Source organism: Amblyomma maculatum, chromosome 5 (genome assembly GCF_055883805.1).
Source record: "Amblyomma maculatum isolate TAMU_Amacu chromosome 5, ASM5588380v1, whole genome shotgun sequence".
In the NCBI taxonomy this organism is placed as follows: Eukaryota; Metazoa; Arthropoda; class Arachnida; order Ixodida; family Ixodidae; genus Amblyomma; species Amblyomma maculatum.
In genome coordinates, this window is record NC_139348.1 from 131,727,557 (window position 1) to 131,748,775 (window position 21,219).

A 21,219-nucleotide genomic window follows, 5' to 3' on the forward strand; every position below is an offset into this window, starting at 1 on the left:
AGATATGCGACTTAAAAATTGAAAATAAATGAAGGCGTGGGTTTCTGCTCGTGCTTTCGGTCCATCTTAACGGTCAGAAACAAGGTGTAAGGGACGATTCTGTGTAAATTAAGTTTTTGCTGTGATTGAACATCTCATATGAGCGTCTTCATCGCAATCTATTGGCGCTATTAAAAATCATAGAAAATTGCGGTTCGCTCTATCTAGAGTTGACAGTCGTCGGAAAATCTCATTTTCAGCCAGAGCTGATCCTCTTTAATGTTAGCCTTTTACTACTATTGCAGTTCCCAATCTAAGGACTCACAACTTTTAGTGCCAACTGTCCATGCATTACTAATCACTTCCGTTCTACAATGTTCACTGAAATTAAAAAATTAGCAGATATAAATTCTAGCATGTCAAAATTTCTTAACTATTCAGCTTCCCTTTATTACTAAAATTAATTTTAGCACTCGAAACATCGGGAAAGTATGTTTCAGTATACCTCGTTTCATTTAGCGCATTGTTCGAGAGAAGAGATAATCTTTCTTTACACGTTACTCCTGCTCAATTCCAAAAATCCGTCATATCAATGTAGGTATTTATTAGGAGGAGCATATTGGCAAACCCCGCAAGCTACGTGCCCCAGAATGTAGCCCTTTTTATAGCTGCTAAGGCTGCAGGCATCAGCCTTTCTGCCGAAGCCCTATGCGTTTAGCGTTTAGTGCTTTCAAGCGCAGTCGGCGGATGTAATTAAATTAGACCGCTAGAAAGAAACAAGAGCATGTCTGTAATACCAACCTGATGCGGCTTACCCCTCTCTCCAATCGCAGACAATTCATCAAGCCGACAACGCCGCTGCCGCAGGACTCATCAGACAGCAGCCAAATATTCTGGCCTGTTGGATTGCTTTCGCAGTTGAGCACATTTTGTTTTAAGGTTTCCACCCAATCAAATGTCGAGTTGTTCACTCTGACCACATCTTGAATCGTTGATTTCGCTGCACTGTTTGTCTTCCTTAGCAGCAACACTGTTGATAAGTTGTTGCACTTGCGTCCCACCAAGCCAAAGCCAACGGCTCCGAACAAGGACTCTACCGTCCCTCTTCCATGGTGCGACAGTGGAACTTTGCCTAGTGCAGACAAAAACATCTCGGCTGGAGTGAGAGCTACGCGATGGGCAAGGAGTATGAAAGCACGCTCATCGCAATTTTCGGAAAGTTGTTTCGCCAGAGCTTCTAGATGTTTTCTTTCGTGGGGAACATCGCGGAGGACAATCAAATCAGCATCAGATAGGTACGCACTGCAGGCGTAACCTGTGTCCCACACAGCTGTCTTGGCACAATCCGGCACTTGCTCAGCTGCAAGCCTCTGAGGACATGGGTGAGCAATAGTGTACTCTGTTTTGAGCAAAGTATGGGATAGAGGCAGGAGGGAACAGACCAAAGGTGCCAGCAAAAGCTCACTCTCTTTGCCGGCTAATTCCAGAAAGCGTATTCTTTTAGAACTGCTGTTTTCCACTACAACGTCGAGAAGGTTCCTCAGGGGATCTTCTTCAAACAGGGCTGTGTTGAGAATGTCTTTAGCCAGGTCGTTCACACGTGTAGCCAGCGCCGATTGCACGGCGGAAGCCAGAGTCAAAGCATCACTGCACATATTCTTCTCGACATCAGCAAGAACCCGGAGAAGGATGTGATTCTCCGCCGGGCTCTCGAGGTACCGGCTGACAATTTGGCTTGAAGTCTTGCAGCCGTATTTTACAAGTTCAGCAATTTCCGTCCCGTTCTTTCTGCCAATTTCGATGATGCGCCCGGTGATGGCAGTGCACACATCACAGTACTCTCGAACGTGAGATTCCCGTTTGCGCTCTGCCGACTCGTCGTCAGTGTAAGGCACAAACTTGTACTCGTCGAGGTGTGGTACCTGTTCCTCGGCGCGTCGCGGAGCCGTGGTTAACTTTATTCCTCGTATTGCAACGCCTCCAGCACGGCATTCATTAAGGTGGTGATCATATACGGCATGTAAACCTGCAGAAACATAACTAGAAATTATTTTCATACACTGGCAGCTGCAGTAGCGATTAATTCTAACAGTGAAAACACTGGGGGGCCAACATTAAAGTAGTGGAAACATGAAAACGTAATGTGCACAATTTAATATGCTTTATATGCTATAGAAGGAAGCTTAAAGGGATAGTCTACTGCCGGAGAGAAGTGTAAGAATATTGGCATATTCTTGTAGATCACTTGGTACCATTTGGTGCCAGTATCGAGGAAAGAACTCGCTGTTTAGCCAGTAATTAATATTTAAAACTGATCTGGAAAGTCGGGTTTCAGCAGATGGTGGCTCCATACTACGTCATTTCACTGCTGCTAGCATTTCATCTGTTTGGAGCGTCTGAAATGAATGTACTATGTTTCATGACTATGCGGCATCGTCAAACAAACAGGTATTGGCGTTCATATTAACTTAAGGCAGCCTACTGATTTCTCTTTCAATAAATTGCAGCTACTTTTATTTTTTACTCTTGCTTGGTTCGCTTTTAAAATACGTTCAAATCTGATAACAGCTCCATACTTATAATGGCAGTGCCATCGGCAGCGTTGCAGTAAGCAAAAACGGTCGTTGGTATCAGTGGTAAATTCATCGTGTTCATTTAGTCTGTTGATTGATCTTATTGTATTTCAAGCTATTTTGGCATTGTCAATTATAGATTTAAAAATATCTGTGGATTTTAGCTAATTACATGTTCTGTGGCCGACTTCAGCAGCGTGGCAGTGTGTTCAAGAGCTACATAGAGTAGCTTTTGTGACTGTATGTCATGTCCACGACGTCAGTGTTTCCAGACGCGGACTACCACTGAGAAAGCGAGACAACCATGAGAACAAAAATTGTTCTGGCGTGTTCTTCAGCTCCACAGTCGGATATTTGTTAATTTGGGGATAAAGCGTTCCAGTGAAGCAAGAAAACATTGTTGAAAATGTCAGCAGAATGTCCCTTTAAGAAGCGAAACATTCAAAGGATCAATACAAACGAATACCGAATTTATGCACTACTTTGAATGTTCACGTAATTATGATTTTGAAAGTAACGCGCTGAGAAAACTGCAGTGAGCCAATTAATTTTAGGCACGTGGTAACACTTGATGATCTTTCAACCTAGTTTTTCAAAGTAAGAAAAGAAAAAGCATGCGGTCAAATTTCAAGATAGTACAGTGAAACACAGTCACTATTCTGAAATAGTTACTCTTTAAGCGCACATGTCCAGCTGGCTCAATATCAACAGTCAGATACTGTGAATGATCTAAAAAGCTTAAAGATATCGGTGTTTTCAAAATGATGGAGCTAAATTATTTTATTTGTGGCATTATAAAATGTCGACTGATGTTTACTAAAGGTACAGCCCTGCCCATACCTTCAGGCAGAAGCTTCTTTGCAGTGCCTTTACACTGCCCTTCACTGTGCCTGAGCCTGGGAAAGGTTCTGAGGCTGCTTGCTTGGCGTAGCGGACGTCAGAATAAAACTGTCTCGTTCATGCACTTACTATGTCACCGTCCGGTAGACTACTAAACCGGAAGTTGCCCTAACCAGACGCGATGATGACCATTATGAATGGCAGTGAAGGTACGCGAGGAACTTTCGTTCATTTTGTGATAAATTCCAGCAGCTGTACTACACGTACCACTAAAATTCTTAACAAGCTAGCTATATTGATTCGCAACCAAACCGCATATATTTAGACATATATGTTTCAAACATTGGCCGTAGATGACAGCCCTTGCAGGCGACGCGTTAAAAAGTACACCTACTGACCTTTCCCTCCGGACTCTCCGGCCATCCGGGCATGCAGTTGAGGTTCCACGCGACATGACTGGATCTTCACAATCAACCTTAAATCTCTTCGATGGTCGCCCAAGATGCGTAACTGTAGCATGTTGTCAATGAAGGTCACCCAGTTGTCGTCCCACTTAATTGTGCCATAGGAGCCTGCATGAATTGAAATGGGGCGAATCAGCCGTAACTCGCTTCGTGGCCTTTACTTCGATACGTAAAAATGGTTTGTTTGGTTTATGGGGTTTCACGTCCCAAAAACCTCAGGCTATGAGAGACGCAGTAGTGGAGCGCTTCAGAAATTTCTCCCACCTGGCCTTCTTTAACTTGCACTGATATCGGACAGCACAAATATTTTACACAGTATAATAATAGTTTCGCGCCTAGGGACAGGCGTGGCATGATACCAATATCATAAATATAAATCGTTAAGACTGGAATTGATAACAGGTAAGAATTTACAAAGACCTTTGCTGTGTAACTAAATTTAGTTTCTGTTTTACAGTAATTCTTTGTGCAACATCCCCTGAACACTATCTATGCAAAAGGCTTCCTCACATAATCGTTCATGTTTGTGTTTAGATATCGGACCGGATGTTTGCGCGTGTTTTAGGAAGGCCTGGTTGTAAATATTGAATACGGTTCAGCGATGGGAATAGCTAGAAGAAAAATGGCAATTATGTAGTTATGGTTTGGTTAATTTAATTTACACTCATATATGTTCTATGTTACCATTGAGCCGCCTTAATTTCCCACCATCAGTTTACTGCAATCATATTTTGCACTTGTAAAAAAAAGAAAAAAAAATTATACTCTCCTAATCATCCACCATTAGAGCCTGCTTCTTTCTGTTTACCTGAGTACTCCAATCTCTAACATATTATGTCTTGGTAAAGCAAGGTGTAGTTTATTTATAGCTCCAACAAACTTCACCGCCTACCGCTGTTTTATTCCTCGCTTCCTTGCACCAATAAGCGCACGCAGTTAGTAAGCATCGTAATACTCGGCCTCGACAAGACCATATTGCAAACGAGATTCTGAAACACCCAGATGGACATCGCTCACCTTTCAAGTCGGCCTCCAAAATGCTTTGGAACTCTCCTTTGTAATCATAGCCTCGCAGCCGGAGGTCCTTGTAGATGTCATTGGTGTCCAGCTCGAAAGCTACGTCCTGACTTGATGGTCCAGGGGGCTCCTTCTCCAACACTACCTCTCCATCCACGACCACGCGGATTCGACCACTGGCCGCTACCTTTCCGGCTTCGCATATCTCGAACTCGCCCGATGTTCGCATGACGCTCACCAGGAACCGCACTGGACCTGGTCAGAGAGGACATATACGCAGGTTTATAATCATAACGTTGTTACGCCATCGTCGATAAAAAGCAGCGTCAGTAAACACCTCATGTGTCTTCGACAGTGTTACTCAGACGCATTTACCATGATATCCCCAGTGCCTGGTTAGCTTCCATAGCCACGACCATTGGTTTCCGAGAACACGACTTTGCGATAGCCGGAAAGCAACTTGGCTGCGGATCAGTTGCAGCATGTACATGCGTTATACTGGTTTTGACTGACAAACTGACAAAAAGCTCCCGAGTCAAACTAACTCAGTACTCTCATTGCGGGTACAGCATCAGCATTGACCATTGCTTCGGGCTGCGGCACGCGTCAGTGAGACCGACGTATTGTACTCGCGTCATTTTCAACTGTCAAAAATTATTTCGTACTCCCTGTGAGACGAACTAGAAGACGAATAACGTCTGCCAAGACTGATTAGTGGGCCTCATACGCTCAGGGTCGAAGACCAACTCTCTTGCGTTCCCAGCTTCTATAGAACAATTACATTGTCGACGGCATTTACACATGCTGCAAATGTATTGGTCTACATCGCCCCGATCCATATAGTAGGTGGAGTCTGCGACACGCTTATTAGTGAGATTGTGAAGAAGCACAGGCTCGCTGAGTTTACAGGCTACCGCCCGGAGATGTTTATATTAGGTAAAATGTTTTTCTCAGCAGCATCTCAAGCTTTATGGGATGTGTCGATTTCGTATATACTAAAGTTTCCTTAGAACTGAATTACTGACATGGTCACTGAAGTAACAAGAGCACCAGATTGAACTAGGAAAACAATTAAAAGAGGAAGAAATATGACGTTCGTTATGTCGCTTAGCTTTGCTTTGGGTCTGCAGAAGCAGTCAGGTATTAATCGTCTCTCCGCCAGCGCCTTGCCCGGTGGGGCAAAGCTTTTCGGCTATGACTCCGCAAGTGAACTTTCAGAAATCGCATCATTCAAAATCACGCTCGTAGTCTTCCAAGCCACGTGACGAGGTAAGGCTCCGTTTCATGTGGAATTTATGCATGAATTAAAAGTCGCCTCAGCCTATCACGCGACCGCAGCGTTTCCTAACGAACAAAGCAAAATGTAATAGATGACAAGTTCTGCTAAAGCGCAATAAGTGTACATTGCTCACACTCAAAACATTCTTATAGGGTGCGATAAAAATGGGCTAAAATATTTTATACAGTTTACTTGCACGTGGGCTGCACTCAGTGGGACGAGAAAAAAAAGTTAAAGAATGCAGCAAAAAAAATTGTGATCACGTAAATCGTACTTTGTCAACAGCTTTCAAAGCCCATAAAACGACGCCCCAGTAATGATAACCCCAGAATGACTCTAAATAAACAAATGCAACTGCAAGCTGTGCCGAGAGCTGACCTTTATGTCTTGATACTATTTGTTTATTCATGTGAAGGCGTCACCAAAGCTCGGAGAGATCCAAAGTTTAGCCACAATTTGGGCATCCTGCATAATTCTTTAAACTGGTGCGTTTATTTATTTTGGCAGGGGGATTCAGAAAAGAGATAAATGCGACATAGAAAGACACAGCTTTTGAGAGATGTCACATTCACAACCGATGTAAACGAAGTGCATAGAAGCACGCAGGTGAACCACAGGCTTACCACTTTTAGGTAGTATGATGGCTCGGTGGAAGAGGACGTCCTCGAATATCACCGGGAACGCCTGTAATGGCCTGCCCGATCGCTTTGCCAAGTACTTCCAGGCCAGCACTAAGTAGCCAGCCGCAGGGAATATTATGCGTCCATCAACCCGATGGCCAGCCAAGTAAGCGTCTCTCTCGTTGGCCTCAACGTCTACCTCGACGACATCCTCAGCCGACTGCGCATTGTTTCCACAGGTTGGTGCACATCGGTATGTGAGCCCGTGCCTTTGAAATGACACTGACATTTATGTCGCTATCAAAATACAACGGTCATTTATCTTAATCAGAGTCTGAGCACGTTTTCTCACTTTGACGTGTTGCATTTCATAAAGTTTGTCTGGGCGCGTTTTCTCGCTTTAATCTTACTACCTTTGTAGGCCCCACGTGGTACGCAGGCGTGTGTGTTTCTTTGAGCAAGAATTTTAAGTCGTACTTTGACAAACATTCTAATGAGCAAAAATATTTACACCTGCATTGTTTTGGTCTGCTGTTACAGTTTCTAGTGTCTAATATATTTTTAGTGTCTGTTATATTTTTGATCACTTATTTCAATTGTTATGCATGTTTTGGTAGCTTATTCTCTTTTTGCTTTGTATTGTCAGTATTTTATGTATTACACACTCCCCTCTGTAATGCTTTGCCCTGAGGGTACAATAAAATAAATGAATAAATATGATGTATTTCACAAACCAAATTGATAAAATAGAGGCAACGGAAAGCGATAGAAATTCATCAGCCACTGGAACCTTTTCCTTCGGTCGGCGTAAATAAAGCAGAAAATCGGAGGAGCTCATTGGGGCAGGATTCAAGCAAAAGAAGTAAAGCTCTAACTGAAGGCCTGACTCTTAAGTCCTCTGCTTCTGAAACTGATTCTGGAGCATTTTACGTTACGCCTCACGCTAACGTCGTTGTTGACGAGGAACAGTGCTGGTGAAGGGACATTGCTAGTGACCGCTTAACCTTCTTCGTGTTTGCAACAAAACTCTCACTAATTTTTCAGTTGACATCAGTTAGATCTCCAAGCTCCGCTTGTGCACTAGTGATAATCGTTCGCCCGCTTACCTGACCAGAACTAGCGAAGTCGCTCCATTTCACGACGGTCCATCTTTTTGAGTGGTCCCAGCAGACCAGATGCGAGATGGGAGGCGTGCCACGTGGAACGGGAAAAGGCACCGGTGGGTACAAAGAGGACACATCCAGCTTCGCACCAAGTGTATGCAGTTTTCCCAAGGAGTTCAGGAAGTAGGTAAGATTGTCTGCATCACGCTTCATCAGGCCCAGGCAGGTGGCACCGGAGGCCAGGGAGCGCCGCAGGATGGGCTGGAAGCAGTCAGCAAAGAAATCACAGGTCACTTAAAAGTCCGCCAAAATCTCATAAGTAGTCAGAAACCGGAATACAGTTAGTAATATGGGGGCCAGTGTCGGAAAGTCGGACGGAATGGGGAAAAGATACAAGGCCGGAAGGGCAGCCTGCGCTGCCATAGCCACCAGTAGTGTTCCCAGCCCACTGCCTCTCGCCTAAAGCTTAAGTGCTGATAATAGCTTGATTGCTGCCTAGTTAGTTGTGCATGCGATTTTGGAGCCAGAACAGATGCGCAGAGTAATATGCACATGAAGGGCTTTAAATAAGGACATGTTTCAATCTACGAATTACATAGATTGCATGTATTTAAATGCTTCATGGCAGGAAGTGGTCAGTTTATTACTGGCAACCTGCAGCTCTACAGACCAGTGTATTTTCTGATAGCTCATGCTGCAAGAACTCGCTTTGCAGTTCGAGTTACCGCCAAAAAAAAATAACAATGACAGTCTGGCTGATATCAAGAAGTTATTATAACGGAGTGTATTATATCACGAAGTTGGTGAAATGTTATACTATGAGCTAAGAGCCTTTCACGATTCTCAACAATTCATTGTTGCCGCGATTTTAAGTCCGTTCCAAAGTTACTTTGATGCCTATATCGACAGAGGAAGGCCGTGTCACGTTTACATGGGTGGGTCCCCCCTTTGAGTGCTTGATAACGCGTAGTAGCGAAGTGCTAGAACTTACTCCCTCCTCGCTGCTGCACAAGTCATCGCACACAGCATCGATGCAAATGCTGCTATAATACCTTAGTGCCTTCATAAGTGCACAGCTTTATCAGGAAAGCCAACTCATCATGGTAAGGTACCTGTCCTTAATTACTTCCTTAAACTAATCTTCCCCTTGACAGAGGTTCCATCCACTACCAACCATCCTCAGCAATTTCTAGAAAGCAGTCACCCAGCCTTTTAACGCTACTATGCGTTCTAGATGCTGTGTTTCCTGGAGTCTCTCTGTAGGTTCTATGATTAATCAATAAACGACTTAGAGTTCTCCTCAATGATATGGTAAACGAAGCGGTGGTGAGAGCCACATCGCAGCAGCGCCGGCCTTCTCTTAGTGTCCAGAATTTACGTTTTGCATCTAACGCTCTTCGCATTGCCCTTCGCATTTAAGCTGATTTATAATCTCATTGTGTCTAATGAAGATACCGCGTCATGTTAAGCACATCCTAATTGCTCTGTATGCAATGTTAATTGCTAATTTTGCTACAGGGGTAATCTTGTAGGGGAGTCAAGCGTTTCGTTAAACAACACAACTGTAATACAGCTGAATTCAACGTATAATCAAAGAACATAGTTTCTCAAAAACGGCTTGTGCACAGAAAATACGCTGAATACGTAGAAATGCAGAGTGTATGGTAGAAATAAATAAAGCATTAGTTGCAGTTTAGCTCTGGTTAACCGTAGTTGAATTGCAAAAGCAACAGCGGAAGCTTCTTTTGCCTGCTACATTATTCATCTACGTGCCTGCGTGTCGCAGGGGTAACCAGAATGCAAACAATTCTGGCAGGCTGATTCTGGTATCACCCTCCCGTATGAAAGGAGCGACTCGCGTTGACAGCTCCTGTCCGTGGCATAGGGGTAACGTGAATTCAGGTGTCATCAGCGACCCTCGCGGACACGGACACGGCACACAGCGACAAGTGATTAGACCTGGCATAGTATTGCTTTCGCAATAATATATGTGAGTAGTGGAACTACATTTTCACAAAGTCATCTTCAGTACGCTGCTAAAGAGACACTGCCAGCTGCTTCACATCATCAGCGTTAACACCAGTAGCATTAGCAGACTAACTTTGTATACTGTGACACAACTACCTCTCTCAAGGACACGTTCCCTGTGCCAGTTCAGACCACCTTTAACCCAGAAGTGTCCTAATCTCGCACAATCACCGATAGTTCACCTTTTCTGAGAAACAATTTTGTAAACATAACAGACAACTCTTGTCCCATTGGCATTAAATACCCGAGCATTTCCGGTCACGATTTCTCACAAAATATTGCTGAGCACATTTCTTGCTTAACCTATCCTGCTTTCTTCAAACATTGTGATGTTAGCCCTCTGAGTACATAACATCGCAGGGTGCATAAGATGCATACCACCACGGCCCTTCGCAACGAGGTAGAATATACGACAACGTCTGCTTGCTACAGAGTCGAGGGTAATTTTTCCAATCCTAGAAGTGACCCATTTTACAGGCTGATAAAGCGGCAGTATTCAGTTTTCACCAGCACAGGAGGGCGAGAAGGAATACAATTTGGGGTGCAAAGAACCGGGTAAAGTGGAGAAATATGGGAGAGGCCTTCGCCCTGCAGTGGGTATAGTCAGGCTGATGATGATGATGACGATTATGATGATGATGATGATGATGATGATGATGATGATGATGATGATGATGATGATGATGATGATGATGATGATGATTTACACAAACAGATCTACATAGTTACCGTAGAACTAGTGAAGTCAGAAGCTAGAACTTACTTGCAAAAGGCAATGGGGCGCGATCTCGACCACGACGGCGTCAGGAGGTACGTGCTGCAACGCCTCTTGAAATAGCACGGGCGACAGAAGGTTATTCACTTCGTACTCCGCCGAGCACAGTTCGGCGAGCGGTTCGTGCCAGCGACTGGCAGGCACCGAGGAGCTGATCCAGCGTGCACTGCGGCGCTTAGGATCAGGAACCACCTGCTCTGACGACAGACATTACACAGCGAAAATGGGCGGACACATTATGTTTGCACTACCCTTGTCGATTCTTGTCTAATCTGTTGAGACAAAAGCAACCAGCTAAGTCGCTTTGGAGCATTAAACCCCACAAACCAACCAAGAAAAGCTCTCGAAACGAAAGCTACGACATTTGACTGATAAGATAGGGCCATCAAATAAATCGTGGCATTTTTATCTTGAGTACAAAATAATAAATAAAAGCGATGAGCATTTTGTAAAGCGAAGCTAAGTGACAAGTTCTTCAGCACCAGACACATCATGATCATATTTTATTCTCAGCGAGCAGGAACTGCAATAGCATCAGGGAATCCACGCTATCTTAACGCTATATGAACTTTTTTACGCTACAACGTTAAGGACCCCGTGTCTCAGAAAAGCCGGCTGCGGCGTGGTCCTGGCTGCAACGCGAAAAGTCTGCATGAAGCAAAGAAATAGGTGGTCCTGCACACCAATGGAAGTAAACTCGGTTTCGTCAATTTGCACGATAAGCCCGCAACCACTCAACCAAAAAACTTTTCTATTTTTTATCCACTCTGTCAAAGAACCACCTTACTTTTGTACAAACAAAGGTATGTAGTACAAATAAATATAGTAGTGTATGTATTGCGTTACCGCTGTCAACAAATGAGCAGATGCGTAATTAAACTAATAGCAAGTAGCAAAGTTGCGCTTGGACGGACGGACAGAACAGATTTCATCTTGGAAGAAGGCAGTAGAGCAGGCAACAAAACAGAAGAAGCACACACAGACACAAGGACAACGCTGCACTGACAAGTATATTGATCTGAACCCGCACATCTCCGTCTCCCTTCACTTTACCTCTGCAGCTAACGTTTCCTTAAATTTAATTTCTCTTCAACTAATTCCTTTTTCTAATTTCTAATTCCTTTTTCAACAGTACCACTGAAGGCGTGCTAACACATTGTTCTCCCGACTTCCTGATTACACATGTTTCGAACAGTTTCCTTGCTAACCTGCCCTTATTCCTTCTCAAAGCCTTCGCATTGTGAAGGCCAGGTGGACATTTTTGTTCTTTGCAGGGCACTGTGAGGTTAGTGCCCGACTGCTCCGATATTGCGGCAGCGTGTTCTCTAATTTTGTCATGAATTCATCTTCCTATTTGTCCGATGTATTGCTTCCCACAATGTGAAGAAACCTGATACACAATCCCCTGGATACAATCTGAGTACCTTGTCCGGTGCGCAGTTTGGCATCTAGACTTAAACTCCTGGTTATTCACCCGCGCACACATGCCTTATGCTCTGTTTGGTGCCGTAGGAACCAATCCGGATGCTGTGTCTATGACCAATCTTCATGAAATTATGGGTCCATCCATGAAGATATGGTACCACTGACCACTTATCTCTTTGTATAAAGTCTTCTTTTGCTCTCCTCCGCTTGTTCGGCAGCACTATTCTGCACAGCAAATACTCAGGAATTCCTGCCTCCAGAAGCCTCTCAGTGTGGCGTAAAAAGCTCTCTCTGATACTGTGGCGGCAGGACTTATTAAAATCCGACGTGAACGCAGCCCTCGCAACACCTCTTTTTACTGTCCTTAAATGCTGGGATGTATATGGAACGAACTGCTTATTCGATCTAGGCTGGTAACTCCAACATAAGTGTTCTGGTAAGAATTTGAGACTCAAATCTAAGAAGCGCAAAACACTATTCTTTGGAAGCTCCCAGGTGAATCTTAGATCAGGGCAGCTTTCTTCAAACACACCCAGTGCTATGTCTCTTAGTTGATCTGTCACCTTTCCTTCCGCTAGATCACAGAGCACCGAAAAGTCGTTAACATATCTAATAATCTTTACAAAGCCTTTGTCTTTCATTGCTGTTTGAATCCTTCTGTCACATGCAGTGAGGTAAACTTCGCTCCGTGCAGGTGCAACCCTCGAACCTATACATACACCACTCCTTTGAACGTACAATACAATTTCATGGGAAGCAACAGTTGATTTGAGGTAGGCTCCAATCAACTCCAAGAAGGTATCCACATACACCCCGGCTGAATTCTGAAAAGCTATAGAACCCTTCTTCTCGATCGTTTCTTGTAGTTCTTTCAACAAGCCTTCTTGTAGGATAGAATACTACATAACTTCAATGTGAAGTAAAAATCCAGATAGTCTCATTGTTTTCATATCCCTTTATCTCATGTATTAACTCCTCAGAGTTTTTTATTCTAAAGGGATCATCCACATGTACTTTGCTGAGATGTTTGACCAATTATCCCGAGATTAGCATCTGCCACGTGTGTGCTTCTGGCAAGATTGGGGGTAGTCGACAATGTATTTGCTACTCCAGCTCCCAGTTTTTCTTTCCCCTTTGTCATCACAGAGGTTTCTAGCTACCACACAGATAAAAAAAGCTTTTTGAGGAACCTTCGCCTTAGCATTTCCCGTCGAATACTTGAACGAAAGCACTCTGTTTGAAAGTAAAAATTAATTGTAGGAATCAATCGATCGCTTCGTTTATCACTTCACCTTTTGTAAAGCATACCGGAGGGGTTCCCTGATGCTCTGGATGTATTTGCTGTGGAAGGCCACGTTCATGCAGTCAACTTCTCGTGCGAACACGCCTTCGCCCTTGAGCTCTTTGACTAACTCGGCCACAGCGCTGGCGGGGCCGGAGACAGTCACTGAGTCGCCGGCATTGTGGCACGCTGGCTCCACGCCATCGCGGCAGCGATTGGCTGCCTCCTGCCACGTCAGCCCTGACAAAGGATTATGTCACTGCGATTTACTCTGCTGCATTCGGTGGCAGCGCGTTTAGACATTCAATCTTGTCTGGTGTAACATAAAGGAGCAGCACATGATGCAACAGGCGGGGTTGAGTAATGAAATATTGTCTGCACAAAGTTTCATTTATATTTGTAAAACAGTTGAAGTTCAGTTAAAAGCTGCTATGAGAAGCTGGAGGCTCCTCAATCCAGCACAGTCGCTTACTAGAGTCCAGTAATGAGCGTTACTTAATATAAAGTAAGCTTATCGGACGTAATTGAAAATTTATTCAGTAGGTTCAGTTAACACACTTACTGATCCGCAAAACTCGCGTCGTTTAGTGAGGTCTTTAGAACTGAATTTTTAGATCTGTAAGAATCCTCAGACACTGAAAATTCAGAAGTTTCTATTAATATTGGTATAGGTGCACTACCGGGCACATATTTCGAATCTTTGTCTTCTGTGAAAAACTATGTTATCCCGCTCTATAATCACCTATAATTTCGTTCATGAAAAAGAAAAAATATATTGCACACAAATTTCGTATTGAAATTCTAATATGTTTTCCCGCCAACATACTCAAGCATCTAAGATCTGTAAGGGATTTGGCAATATTACGTGCTACACGATCGCTGACTGTAAATCATGCTGGAATGAATTATTTGGCCTTAGAAATCCCCATGGGAGGATTATTATTACCGCTGTATTCTTGTGAATACTGCCGTTCACTACAATAGTTTTAGGCCATTTTGTTGCAGCTTATATCCTCGTGAAGATGTGTTTAGAGTTAAGATATGTTCTCGTTGCTAGCAAAACAATATAACCACTTTATATTAACCAGCTTCAAATTGTTCTCAGAGTACACTTAGCGCCTTTAATATACGAAAATTACCAAATCTCTCAAATCCTTTAGGAAGGCAGAACTTACCGATGGCGGCCATTGCTCCAAAAGGTAAGTTTCCTTCGTCAACGCAGCGGCCTCGCCAATAGGCGCATAGCACTGACTGCTCAGCCGTCAAGCAGCCGTCCGCGTAACCACAGACTATTTCTCCCAGTGAATGACCGAGGAGGCCGTCTGGCTGGATGCCCACGGCGCAGAGCACATCTACCAGTGCCACCTGTTCGGATACGAAAGAAAAGGATGGTGATAACGTCCACTCGGCCAACGGCCCTTAGACGAAGACCACAACAACGGACAGACAAGGACCAGCGTAGACGGACATTTTACCTGTCCTTAGTATGTACACTTTCCCTCTATCTCGCCCCCATACCGCGAACATCATATATGAATGGTCTATGTCATTGTGCAGCAGAAATCGGTTACATTATCTTTTTTTTTTTTACATGTGGACAACAAAGAGCGAATTTACAAATATTTGAAATTTTTATTTAAACTGCTTGCGGGTGCATCACAGCTGGAAGCTTTTTCATCGAATCTTTCCTCACGATGCCATATGACTCACATGACGTCAACAACAAAATGCCACACCGTTAAATATGACGCGCTGTAATCGGTTACAAATTGCTACTAATGTTTAGACGAGATAGCCAAAGCACGCACTGGTACACTGCGCATGGACGGGCTGGTGGTAGGGGCTACCCATAACTCCTCTGATGCGATCCAAACGTGTGTGTGTGTCTGTGTTTTTTGTCGTTTTTGTTGTTAGAGAAAAGTCCTGGCTGGGCTGGGATGATTTCTTTTCTTTTTCTGGCCAGCAAGGACGTGTGAATTCAACCGGTCAACTTCTTCAGCTACAGCTCCCCTCCCCCCCCCCTCTCCACCCCGTTTCCCTCCCACTCCCGCAGTGTGAGTGATGACCCGTTCACGAGGACCGTATTCCTTAGGCCCGTTTCACAAGCTGCTGCTGCAACGAAAATTTTCGGTGCAGTCGATGATGCCAGGTGCGATTTTCGCATAGTGATTTCACATGCAGCGAGCCTGCGTCCGAACTCGTTGAGGGAGGACCACATGGTTGCTTGACGTTTCATAGAAAATGCATAAATAGTACGTGATTAATTTATATGCTCACAGATACTTTAGCTGCCAAGCAATACTTCATAAGCGTTTACATGCACGAACAGTATTTTTCATTACACAAAGAGCGCGTTGTTGCACCAAGTGAAACAACTTGGACAGGAAAATAGCACCGGCTTGCTAGGCGTCGAAGAAATGAAGTACAACTTTATTATTGACAAAAATGTAGGCGATATAACTCTGCTTCTTTGCCGCTGCCGCGCTGACTATTTTCACGTGAGTAGACGTCATATGACGTCGCACGACGTCACGATGCTCCTCAGCAGTCAGTCGCAGAAAAATTTTACCAATGCTGCGATTCAGTTCCGATCGGTTGGAACTTCCTCTGCGGCTGAAGCGACGCTCGCTCTGCGGCTAGATCGACGAAAATCTCAGTGTCGCAGGGCGAAATTAGCACCATGTGAAAAGGGTCTTATGCGTACCCATAAAAACTCTGCGATCGATATTGGGGGGTGTGGCAGCGATGATGGAACTTGAGCTCTCAAGTGTCGCAGCCGGCCACGCAAGCGGCTACTCAGTAACCGCCTCCACGTGCTTGAAATACAGGCGTAAAACATGACGTAGTTTCAATACCTTACTACGTTTGTAGGCCCCACGTATTACGTAGGCCTGTGTGAGTTTTCCCGAGCAAGGGTTTTAAGTTGAACCTTGTCAAACATTCTAGCGAGGAAAAAATATTTTCACGGCACTTTTTGATTATGCCTGATGATTTAATGGCGAAATCCACCTGCCTTTAGTGCTCTAAAACTGGGATTTAAAATGTAACTTTGGTCTTCCCGCCAATGCATTCAAACTCGAAATCTAAAGTGAATTGGATCCCTTGATCACAATTTGGATCTGCAGTATCCCTTGACCTATCCTAAGAAGAGATGCACGCAAAACTTTTCTGCCCGGCATGGCCGTTTTCTTGCAAATATAGTGGATTGGGGGGGATTCTGTGTTTCATTTTTCAGCTTTTTGTCTCATAAAATGGCGTTTTCAGAGAACCCAACTCTTAGGGCGATACCCTATTGATAGAGATGCTTGTCATTTTCTGCTGACCTCTGTAATACACGCTAAGCTGCGCGAGTCGACTAGCGTGTGGCCATCGAACCAGCAACTGCAACACATTTAGTGGCAAAATAATATACTGTTCTTCTGCTATCAGCTGCGCGCGTTGACCCAGCTCCGCCACTTGAAATATCACGCGTGTTGATATGGGAGAGTACCTGCCAAATTACGTCAATGTAATCTGCAAAACGAGAGTGATACATTTACATGTGCGCACTAATTATCAGCGTAGCTTCCGTTCGTTTGGCCAAGAGTCATACGTACACATATGGCTGGTCATTGTATACCTGCCCATGGCTAAAGACTTACAGCACTGAAAACAATTATTGAGGCGCAGTAATTGTTGGAGCGCATACTGCCTTTCTGCCTATCCTTGTTTGTTTTTTTACCGACGCCACCGCCTTTCTCCATGTCCTCTCTTGCTACGCTTCTGTTGCGGTCTCAAACAACATCACCGTGACACAAAAACTTCAAGCCACATGGGCACCGCTTTTAAAAGCTGACGTGAAGTCTTTGAATGTAGGCATAGTTAGCAAAAACGCCAACATTCAATTTAAGCATGAAGAGCTCACCTGGACAGCTGCAATAGAAGCCAACACCGAAGCAAAGCTGTTAGGAGAACCATTTTCAGTTGTTAAGATCTCGATCAGGTCCATGTCGAATTGCTTGAGCACGTCAGATAACTTCCGGATGGATTGAGCGAACGCCTGGAACTGCATCATCTGTCGGGCCATGCCCTTCCACTGGCAGCCCATGCCGGTGAAGACGAACCATAGAGGACGCTTCTCTGTGGGTGCCTTTTCGATGACCTTGACGGTGTCTTTGCTGGAACCGTCGACGGGGACTACCGTAAAGCCTCTGTACGGGAACTGTTGAACGTTGAGCTGCCCTACCCGGTTCATCAATGCGTACACAGAGTCCGGGTATAGCCCTTCGGCCTCCATCCGATCCAATGTGCACTGCAGTGTTGGCAGGAAAGGGAGGCAATAATGCTCCCAGCCGCAATCTACAGCGGCCTGCCGGCATAATCTCCAGGCAGACGTACCTCGCGTGGGACCTTTGTTCGATATTCCATCACTATAACGTCCAAGCGGTGAATGTAATGCATACTGTTTTTGTATAATTGGTCAAACACATCTTTAGAGATTCTCCCCAACGTAAACAAATTTACCAGAGCAAAAATATATGCGATACGTGGACACGCAGCACGAGATTCCCCATTCGAAGTTCGGAGCATGTCATCCCAATGCCTATCATACTTGTCATTTCCACTTATGTTTTGTCGGCAGATATGACTCCCTTTAGCACTACCCTGAGGACACTCAATTTCATTCTATAAATAGGTTGGTGCAAGGCCTCTTACTCAGTGTCAAGCACCCTCACCTGTTTTAGTGGGGTTTATTTTGTATGCCTGTTAATTAATCAACTTCACAAACTTGGTCAAAGACCACGTACTGGAATGCGCAGTTACACTGCTGTCATTTTTCAAAATACCGAACATCACGAGACACCCCCTCAAAAGTGCGCACTTTCCTATTGGTCGCGAATCACTTCACAGGTCTCGATAAGCTGTCCTGCCTCACAGAAAGCTAAGGCTACAAAAAAAAAAAAACGTGGAACAAAAGCACCTTCAAGCGCTCTACAAGAGCTTGTCAACCTGTCGTCGTACTTCTTCCAGGAAGATTTCAAATTAGAAACGAAAGTATAACACAACCTTCAGCAATCTGGTGTTTCTTCGAGGCCTAAACTACGTAGATCTATATAGTCTCGCGTTAGAAACAACGTTTTCTAAAGCGTGTGAACGAAAACCAGACCAGCGAGTTCAAAGACATTGCAGTTGCAGCCCCACACTGCCAAAGGAAAACCTCCAGAGAAATTGCGACCTAGTCCAGTTATAAATTATCGCGAATTCGGCTTTTTATGTTGCATATTAAAAGCTCACCTTCAATGCTTCTTCGCTTCTTCCAGATAGGAGAACGAGTCGTGGCAATTCGGGACTTTCAAGTAGGATGCTGTCGACATGTGGTCCTTGGTTCGACTCAAGAATGACGTGTGCACTGGCCCCACCCATGCCGAAAGAGTTCAGACCAACTTTGCCACCGCTGAAAGCGGTATTATTGGCCACGACCTCCACGCTGCCATCGTGCAGTGATGGAATGCTGGGATTCGGGTGTTCAAAGTGCAGGTTACCCGCTATGGTACCGGTCTCCATGGCGAGGATCACTTTGGCGATAGAGCTGATGCCTGGAGTCAAAAGGCGATAAAGAACCGATTGTCATACTTGGAGTTCCAACGGCACCGAGTAAAAACGAAGCAGAATGTTGCAAGTGATTTTGTGTATGCAATTTCTTACGTAACGTGACTTCATGCTATTTTATCTGCCATAGCGAAGGGAGATAGGTTTAGCTGAAAGCTACTGCATATATACATCAACGACGCCAAGAAGAAAAACAACGCTGTGAAAACCGCCTATAGAATACAACTGCGAAACAATCCGCTCAAGATTTTACTTTTACTGGGAAACGAGACATGATTTGTCCGCTGACACGCCAACCAGCGCGTCACGCTGCATAACTAATACAGAATTCTACACATGGTTTAGGCTGCAGGGCTTTTCAAGAACACTATACTTAAAACACCCATATTTGTGATATAACTAGAATAGTTAGGATGCGCAGTTTACCATAGTTCAAGACGTCGAAGGGATCAGGTTTCAAGTTTTATAAAGTTGAGGCAGCTTAGCCTGGTCGGAAATACTCTTGTCACAAACCTATATTCAGTGACTACTAAAACGTAGTTTTCAGAGGGCGCACGCAACAACGAAATTCTTTTTCTGTATATCCAAATTTACTTGCGAAATACTTTCTCTATGTGCTCGAGGACGTCAGTTGTTTGTTTAAGATTGCATTAGCGTAATGGCAGAAAGTGAAGTGGAACTCAAGAGACTTCTGATGTGCGTACAAGAAGAGAGGGAGAAGTTTGGGCTTAAACTGAACATTAAAAGAACAAAGATCACGGCGTCTTGCCCTATCAAGTCCTGGAGCATCAGTGGACAAGAAGTGGAAGCTGTGACAGATTTTCTCTTCTTGGGCTCCAAGATTACCTCGGAAGGAGACTGCAGCCATGAAATTAGGAGACGCCTGCTTCTGGGAAAGAGAGAAATGGTTAGCCTTGACCGCCTAGTAAAGAGCAGAGACATTAGTCTGCCAACCAAGATCCGTATAACTCGTGCTATGGTCTTTCCAGTTGTGATGTATGGATGCGAGAGTTGGACTGTAAAAAGGCTGACCGCCGAAGAATTGACGCGTTTGAATTGTGGTGCTGGCGAAGACTCTTGAGAGTTCCTTGGACTGCCAGAAGATCAAATCAGTCGATATTGTCGACCATAAACCCTGACTGCTCATTGGAGGGTCAAATTCTAAAGTTAAAGCTCAGCTACTTTGGTCATCTGATGAGAAGAGAGGAGTCGCTGGAGAAAGATTTGATGTTGGGAAAGGTTGAGGGTCGCCGGAGAAGGGGTAGGCAGCGAACGCGATGGTTAGATGGCATCCTCGGGGCACTGCAGATGAAGTTATGTGATGTTAGGAAGATAGTGAGAGACCGGAAAGCGTGGCGTGACATGGTCCACAGTGTCACGAAGAGTCGGACACGACTGAACGGCTGAACTGGAACATTCACAATTCTTTCGTAAAAATGACGAGCACGGCTTTAGGTGTACCGCATGGCCCCTCAAATAATATCATTTGCAATAACAGTATTACATAATATTATTCAATCAATAATAATATTGAATCTATACCATCTAACTATAGATTGAATGTCTATCCTCTATCGACTGAGGTATTTTCTTCTGGTTTTTCTTCGTTTTGATTTTACAGACACGGTACAGTGAAATTTAATATAACAGCAGCCCCTACCAGAAGCAGTTTCAGCGTGCCCTACGTTGCTCTTCACAGCTCCGACCTTTAGAGCCTTTTCACGCCTTGGTTCGCAGAAGACCTTGGCGATGGCTTCCATTTCATGTAGATCTCCCGCCTTTGTTCCTGTTCCATGAGCTTCAACATAGTCTATGCATCGTGGATCCACGTTGGCTTCCCTGTACGTGTCCCGAAGAAGCTGTTCCTGCGCCTTCGCAGACGGATAGGTGATTCCTGAAACGTAGCGCGACATTCAAATAATGCACTTTTGTGTGGCATGGTCAGTTAACCAACGCCTACGCAACACTTGTCCATTATAATCAGTGCTCTTTTTATGCATAAATATGCAATCGTGCTTTCCGATGTTTTTATTTCTTTTAATTCCTGTCACTACCTTCTGCTGCCGAAGCGGTAGAAAGCCCCGGAATCAGCTTCTTCCAATTGGAATCGAACGGCTTATGATAAATTGTTTTCTGTAGGCTAACTCTAGCAGGAAAGGGTAGCGAACGCATACGTCAATGCTTACGGCCACCTAATCATACTGGCTCACGGACATGGTGATTCGGCTCAGATGCGATGAGCGAT

The 21,219-nt window shown here is 44.5% G+C and overlaps 1 protein-coding gene across 1 annotated transcript in view; it reads right to left on the minus strand.

Moving 5' to 3' along the window:
* The window catches only part of LOC146189580 (fatty acid synthase-like), a 68,556-nt gene that overhangs the window by 22,644 nt on the left and 24,693 nt on the right, over positions 1-21,219 (minus strand). Inside the window, exons 6-16 of the mRNA XM_084605301.1 lie at positions 20,635-20,868; positions 18,660-18,961; positions 17,290-17,676; positions 14,561-14,750; positions 13,396-13,625; positions 10,667-10,870; positions 7,879-8,136; positions 6,776-6,992; positions 4,874-5,128; positions 3,791-3,964; positions 781-2,005 (exon numbers count right to left, since the gene is read on the minus strand). Of these exons, the coding sequence (XP_084461427.1) occupies positions 781-2,005; positions 3,791-3,964; positions 4,874-5,128; positions 6,776-6,992; positions 7,879-8,136; positions 10,667-10,870; positions 13,396-13,625; positions 14,561-14,750; positions 17,290-17,676; positions 18,660-18,961; positions 20,635-20,868 (3,676 nt within the window). The remainder of the gene's footprint in view (positions 1-780; positions 2,006-3,790; positions 3,965-4,873; positions 5,129-6,775; positions 6,993-7,878; positions 8,137-10,666; positions 10,871-13,395; positions 13,626-14,560; positions 14,751-17,289; positions 17,677-18,659; positions 18,962-20,634; positions 20,869-21,219) is intronic.